The sequence below is a fragment of the Geospiza fortis genome, unplaced genomic scaffold (assembly GCF_000277835.1).
Source record: "Geospiza fortis unplaced genomic scaffold, GeoFor_1.0 scaffold190, whole genome shotgun sequence".
NCBI classification, from domain to species: domain Eukaryota; kingdom Metazoa; phylum Chordata; class Aves; order Passeriformes; family Thraupidae; genus Geospiza; species Geospiza fortis.
Window position 1 is genome coordinate 3,280,032 of NW_005054328.1, and position 7,631 is coordinate 3,287,662.

Here is a 7,631-nt window from a genome sequence, read left to right on the forward strand (position 1 = left end):
GGGGCCGCGGGGGTGCGGGGCCGGCGCCTCGGCAGCCCCGGGGCTGCGGCTTCGCTGGGCTTCCGCCCCTGAGGGGAGGAAAGCTGCTGGTGTCTTCCGCCTCACGGTCTTTGTTTGTGCCGCATTGCCTCACCTGCTCCGCTGCTGCTCAGTCTCTCTCTTACTTAGCCCAGTTTTGCATCCTGGTGTCTTACCCTTCCTGTGTCTTACGTTAGATTTTAATATTTTTCTATTTTATTTCTTTCTTAGTGTTGCTAATTCTTTTAAATCGACGACGGTTTTTCTTAGTGTTGGGAGTTTTTGTTTTTCTTTAAAAATAATCCAGATTTTGGACTTGTAAATAAAGTAGAAGGAAGATTATGCAATTTTGTAGATAGTATTTTTTTAAGGCTGGGTAGATATTTCAGAAACAGGTGGTTTTTTACCTCTCCTCTATAGAAGACATAAACAGAACAAGTAGTATAATACAGTAAATACAGTATTTCAAGACTGGCTGCTGTTACTGCTTTTTAGTATCAATGAGTATTTTTGAGTGTGTTAGATATGGAATCTTACCACCAACTTGTACTGCCACTTTATCCATTTACTGCTCTCAAGTCTCTGTCCTTTGACTTGTTGTGTAGTGGGTCTGTATGAGGGGTTGAAGTAACTTTAACTACTACACTTTATTTAGAGGTAGTTCTTGCTGATCTTTGCACTGTGTGTTCTCCCTGTTCCCTGGTTCTCCCTAACCTTATCCCATGTAGGCATTTCTGTATCTCAGGTATGCGGCAGTGGAGCTGGTGCAGTTACTGCCTCAGTTCCTATTCAGTGTCTTTGTAACAGCACATGGCTGGTTTAGGTCTTTGCTGTTGTCAGATTTTAAATATATATATATATACACACACACTAGGGAAATTCCTGACAAATTATTTCTTTAAGAGTAATTATGCAGCAGATTAAGAAAAAATGAAGCTCTGAATACTTGCTTGTGGTTAGCTATTGGCATGAGTAGAAAGATTGCTGGCAAATCATGACACTACATAAATGAATATGCCCTCAGTGTACTTTTTAGTCTCTGAAGGTCACACCAGGCTGACACATTTGGAAGTGCTTGTCCTCATTCAAAATGTTGTCTTTAAGCTTTTTTAATTCTGTTTTTCTTACTAACTAGGAATAGTTTAATTGATTTTGATGAAAACTGTATTTCTGGGATATGAAGATTAGGCAAACTTGCACAATAAGCTCTCAGTGTTTCACCCATCAATTTTTTGATGCACAGGAACTTCTTCAGGATGGAGAACATAATTTCTTGCCTTTGGGTTCTCAGGATCATCTGAGGTAGTCTGGCCCTCATCCATCTTACCTTTTTGACAAGGCACATCCATTCATCAGGAGAGTTTTGCTCCGTAACACGTTGAACCTAGAGCAGCTAAACAGCACACCAGAAATGTAAGTTTGATATGTATTGTTGTGACTTAAGATCAAATTTATACAGAAATTTATTTTTCTTTTTGTCTACTGCATTTGGGAAGCTGTTGCTGCAGGAAGAATAATGAATCTTTGATATTGGTGGGGAAAATATAAAGACTATGTTTAAGAAATCCAAAATCTATCTGGGAATTCTTAACAGTTATGGTTGTAATGAGATATTGTGTTTTCTTAACATGAGGTAAATTTCTTTTGGTTGTCTTGGTGCTTCAGGTTCTGGAGAAGCTGACTTCATCCATACTTTGAGGGAGTGGGTACAGTTGAAAATCAGATCTCTGTGGATATTCTCACCCATAAATAGGTGATTTGGAGTATCTGATTTCCTGTAGCCCCTTCTACAGTGTTTTTAAAAGGCAAAACTGCAATGTGTACTAAAATTTTCCTTATGAAGTGAATAAATATCATCTGAACAGTATTAGCTATAGTAATCACCTATGTAATTTTTAGCAGCGTGATCCCCAAAAGATGGGACAGTTTACAGATCCATTCTCAGAACAGCCTAAATTGGCTCTGGGGGAGAAAGAGATATTAAGCAAGTTCCAAACAAGCATTGAAATTAAAATCTATTTAGTGTACATTTTGGAATATAAGTAAGAGAAGGGTTCCTTTATTTGCTTCCTTTCAGTGAAACAAAAATAGTATTTCAGATACTACTGATTTAGCATACAGTCTTTAGCTTTCAAAAGATTTTGGGATGTTTTCATGATAGATCTTACCTGAGGCTGTTTGAGTGTCTCTCCAGACCCTTAATGTGCTAAAGCCTCTTCATAGTGGTAATGTAGATGGTGCTTTTGCTGGACTAAGTCTTGGAATTTACACAGTGAAACTGTGTTTTGAACCTACAAAACAACACTTCTATATAGACAAGAGCCGGCTTGGTATTCTTGGTGGGCCATATCTAGTTCAGGATGAACATGGCATATGCCTGCTTTTGCCTTATAAGCAAGCTCTTGTAAGCATGATAATCTTTCTGATTTGTGGTCTTTGCTTGGGGGGAAAGCTGGGAGCCTGGTGCTTTTAAAGACATGCCAGCTTCTGGTGAATAACGCCCTAAAAATTATTTGTGGGCCTTCCTGAGAGTGGTGCCTGAGGCATTTTTTAGATAGTGGGGTTAAAGGTAGATGGGCTTCATTCTGTTCAGTTCCCTCTCTAGCAATAATTCACCTAAAAGTAGATCTGAAGTTTCTAATCCTCTAGCAACTTTTTGTTCATTTGTTATACACAAGAGGACAAAAATCAACATTTCATTGTAGAACTAAACTTAGATTAAATAGGTTCAGAGAAAGACTGTCTGAAGTGCATTACTTCCCTTGTTTCTGGGCCGAACTTCACAGTAATTAGAATGTCAAACCCCCTGAATATGCTCCAAATTCATCACAGTTTTTTCTAGAATTCTTATGTTCATTAGATGCATGAAACATTAAGGTGGGAAAAGCTGTTTAATGTAGGCAGAAAAGGAAGAAATCATTAGGAGTTTTTTAGTTTATTTGAGCAGTCTTGCTCTGCTCAGATTGTCTAAATTCTTACCTCTCAGCTACATACATGCATTATCTCAGATGATGATAAACTGTCAGAGTGTTGAAGATTTGGCATAAGTTTCTTAGAAAAAGTCTTTGAATCTCTAAACCTCCTTTCAGAAACTTAAAAATAGGTGTCATGTGTCACTTGCCTTTGTCCTTTGAACAGAGGAGAATGTGAATTCTTTTCTGCTTAACCCACTGTGAGAACTAATTGCTGTAACCTGTGGGAAAGAGCGTGGATTAACACTGTGTGCTAAACTAAAGCCAGCCTAATAATAAGTACAGAATGTGATTTAATGTGATGGACTGGAAGCTATTTCAGGCAACACATCATACTCCTCATTTTATTCAAATGCTGAATATACCTGATTGGAAAGGGCTACTGTGGAGCATGAATTAGAATTTGGGTGGATCAGTTAAGTACCAATTCTTTTTATTTGTCCAAGTTGTCTTCTGCAAAGTAGTTTACTTGTATAACTACATTGACAAAGGCTTAAATAGAGTATTTGTTACATAATGTCGTTGAGTCTCAAGCTCCAAATGATACAGGAGAGGCTTTCCCATGGTAATTCCAATCAAAGTGAGTTACAACAGGGTTCTTCAGTAACTCCATTGTTTTTTAACCTTGTGCCTGCAGATGGAGGAGACAGACCTAAGTGAAAGAGGATTGCCACAGATTACATCAATCATGAATAGAGTTAGAAACTTGAAAAACAAATACAGAAATGAAGAGAATATCACAGATGAATTTAACTATACTAAAATCTCAGCTGATACAACAGGTATTTGGTTTTATTATTCTACTGTCATTTATGCAAAAGATCGTAACATAGATTGAGTGAAAGAACCATTAACTGAAATGATTTCAAGTTTAGTGTTTCTTTAATATTAATGACCACAAAGCTAATTTCATCTCTCCTTATTTCTTAGCTCTGTTGCTTTAATCTTGTTTAAAAAAATAGTCAGTAACTGTCTTGCACAAAAGCTTATAAAAAGTATTTTCTTCTGTACATGTTTGCTGCTGTTTTAATCAATCTCCTTTTTTGTTTTTCTGTCAGATAACTCTGGAACTGTCAATCAAATAATGATGACAACAAACAATCCAGAAGATTGGCTATGTTTTTTACTTAAGCTAGAGAAAAAGGGTGTTCCTCAGATGGATGTTAGCCTACTCAATAGACTCATTGGCCGTTACAGTCAAGCAGTGACTGCATTACCTGCAGAAAAGTACAGTCAAGATGAGAGCTATGCTCGCATCCTTGTGAGATTTGCTGAGTTGAAAGCGTAAGTATAAATTTTAAATATGAGAACTCATCATTCTTTTGTTGAATTAAGGTAAGAATACCTTGTTTCATTAGCGTTTTCTGCAACAAATTATCATTTTGAGTATGGAAGGTAAGTAGCTTTGGTTAGTCAGCTTATCTGTTGTCTCCACGGTATTTTTTATGCTAATAAACATGATTGTTTAGCACTATTTGATTTAGAGATGTTAACACACTACTTTTTTTCTTGGTTCTCTATGTAAGGCGCAAGAGGGAATAGCATGAAGTCCTTTTTTGAGCTTTATTTTAGTATGCTTTCTCTCTTACTGGACAAGATCATCACAGTTTGATTAAATTAACTGCCTTAGGATAGGAAGAATGTCCCAGAACATCATTCTCTAGTTCCATACTTCGAAAATTACTTTTGGTTGTGGTCATTTATTGCTTATTCAGTGCAAATTCAAGCAGTGTGGTTGTACAGATGTGTTCAGACATAATTTGGGACAGGGTTATAATTGGAATTTTTTTTTTGTAAGAGGTTCTTTTGTCACTTGAAATAGTACAACAAATATTTCGATGAAGAGCTGTATTTAAACAATACAGAAATCTAACAATCAGAGCTGAGCAAGTTATTTTCCAGTGGACATAGCTGATATTTTTCTTGTATGTTCTTCCTCTATTTGACTTTCTGGCATATGGTTTCATCTTGCAGTATGATAAATGTCTACTTCTTGGCACTGTCCTTTGCATGGACCTTGCTGCATCACTGTTACTAAAAGCATGCAGTGGAAGTAGTCTGTTGAATCTCCTGTTGAGAAACAGGAGTGAATAATGACCTTGTCAATCTTCAATATCTTGAAGAGGGAAGGTGTAAGTGGAGTAAAGAATCTCTTCCAGAAAGGTTTAAAGATACATTGCCAGATGTTATTCAAAGATCAGTTGCTTTTCCTCAGAGCAGAAACTGTGTAATATAGGCTTCTGGAGCCTAGTTTGTGGAAATTCTTTTCCAGAGTAGTGATCAAGTCACATCTCTTATCTCATTGTAAGACAGTTTAAGTTCAGAAAGGTCGAAGTGATTAGGGAGGTAGGAAATAATCTATTTTCACTTGATCTTTAGAACATGGTTTGAAAGGTGGGATACTTTTAAGATGTGTGCAGGAGTTATGTTCAGTATTCTGTGTGATGCATTGCAGAAAGCAAAACAAAAGGGGCTGTCAGTAGCTTGTTAATACATGAATAGTATGAACAATACTAGTTGTGATGTCTCACTGAGATATCTTCAGTTGTTTCGCTGCTACAGCCTCTAGGGACCTTTGTGGGAAAGTAGTCTGTCTTGTTTCACTATTAAAATGCACTCTACAGCTCTACTAAAATAACTTTTACTTTAGTAGCCAGCATTACAGAATTTACCTATCTCACTAAGTAGCTCAGGTCTGCTCTTTTTGTTTTCTGCTGCATATTTTTTAATTGGCAAATATCATCAGTCATATGTTTCTTGACATGCAAAATAAAAATTTCTTTTAAAAAGATGAACAAGCCCCTCCGAACTCCTTTTAAAAACTGTGCCCACCAAAATCTGATATAGCATCAATCCTACTGGAACTTCACTATAGGATCTCCCTAAATGATGGTTCCTCATTTGGAAATTACTTTCAGATACTAGCTTGTTAATAATTTTTACAATCTGATACTTTCTTGTTCATAATAGCATATAATATCAATTATTTATGTGAGACTACATTTATGAACTACATCTGTAATCTCACCAGCAATGAAATTACTTTTGGCTGGTTGGACCTAAAAACCAACAGTGTTGATTGTAATTTTTGGAGATTAACTTAATCAGTGGCTACTTATTTGGATCTTTTGTGTTTGGCATGTTTACTTACTGTTCATAATGTATTCTCGTTGCTCATAATTTTTTTGTTCTCAATTTCCCTGGTGTTCTACACTCTACCTTCTCTGTTCCTGGCTATCAGTTTGTCCAGTACTATATATTTTTATCTTCACTTGGTTTTAGGTTCTGTTAAAGAAAATCCTCTCATCTCATGACTTTGTCAAGTGCTTCTAGTTTTTTTTTAGCTATTGCAAGTAAAGCAATATTGATACTGCAAGTTAAGTGACACTGATAGGTGCTCTGATGCTACCTTGGGTTGGAGAAGAGATGTGCTTTTCAGTAGAATTGTTTGCTGTTCTCCCAAATATTCCACCTAAACAAGGTGGAAGAGCAAATCAGCATCACAAACTTCAGAAGCAGTGATAGTGGCTTGAGGTTTTAGTATCTACTGCCATCAACACTGTTTTGTTCTGATTGTAGAATGCTAAGTGGTTGGAATGGATCTTAAAGATCATCTAGTCCCAACCCCTCCTGCTGTAGGCAGGGATACCTTCCACTAGACCAGATTGCTCAAGGCTTTTTCCAGCCTGGCCTTGAATGCTTCCAGGGTTGGGGCATCCATAGCCTCCCTAGGTAACCTGTTCCACTGTCTCACCACCCTCACAATAAAGAGGGTTACCTCTTTATTTGTGACTACCATAATTTAGGCCACCTAGCCCAAGTTCCTTCTTTCATTTTGTACCCATTTTTGCTAGTTCTACCACTAGAGTTCCTGACAATAAGTCCGTTTCTGGCTTCCCTACAGGCCCCATTCAGATACTGGAAGTTTGCTGTGAGGTCTCCATGCAACCTTCTCTTCTCCAGGTGAACAGCCGCAACTTTTCTAGCCCATCTTCATAGGAGGGGTGCTCCAGCTGCCTAATCATCTTTGTTGTCCTTGTCTGGACTTGTGCCAACAGGTCCCTGTCCTTTTTTTTGTTGGGAGCTGAATGTAGTGTCTCAGGTGGGATTTCCCAAGAGCAGAGGGGCAGAATCACCTCCTGTGATCTGCTGGCCATGCTCCTTTTGGTGCAGCCCAGGATTCTGTGTGGCTTTCTGGGCTCCAAGTGCCCACAGCTGGCTCATGTTGTCTTTTTCATCAACCATCACCTCCAAGTCTTTCTCCCCAGGCCTGCTTGCAGTCACATCTCTGCTCAACCTTTAGGTGAGAAACTGGATTATTCCATTCTTGGCACTGGATCTTTTTTGTCCTGGTATCTGCTTGTCGTGGGTTTACAGGAAGCAGGTTTTCTGGGAATGGAGTGGCCAGAGGCCAATAGGTGTCCAGATTTTAAATTGACACCAGGCTTGGCCACTGAGGGTGGATGCGCCTCTGAGAACACAGGGGTTAGAAGCAGAGCACTCCCTTGGGCTCTCTCTTTGATTTCCGGCCAGCAAAGAGGCAAGGCCTCCCCTGCCTGGCTTCGAGCTGGGTGGGGGAGGGGAAAACCTGCAGCCTGGCAGAGGTAGGCCTGACCCCTCAGGATGGAAGGGTGGTGGGGG

General features: G+C 38.7%; 1 protein-coding gene across 1 annotated transcript in view; it reads left to right on the plus strand.

Annotated features, from left to right (window-relative positions):
* Window positions 1–1,259: 1,259 nt before the first annotated feature.
* The window catches only part of TTK (TTK protein kinase), a 29,351-nt gene continuing 22,979 nt past the window's right edge, over window positions 1,260–7,631 (plus strand). Inside the window, exons 1-3 of the mRNA XM_005421210.2 lie at window positions 1,260–1,431; window positions 3,628–3,772; window positions 4,049–4,274. Of these exons, the coding sequence (XP_005421267.1) occupies window positions 3,628–3,772; window positions 4,049–4,274 (371 nt within the window). The 5' untranslated portion in view covers window positions 1,260–1,431. The remainder of the gene's footprint in view (window positions 1,432–3,627; window positions 3,773–4,048; window positions 4,275–7,631) is intronic.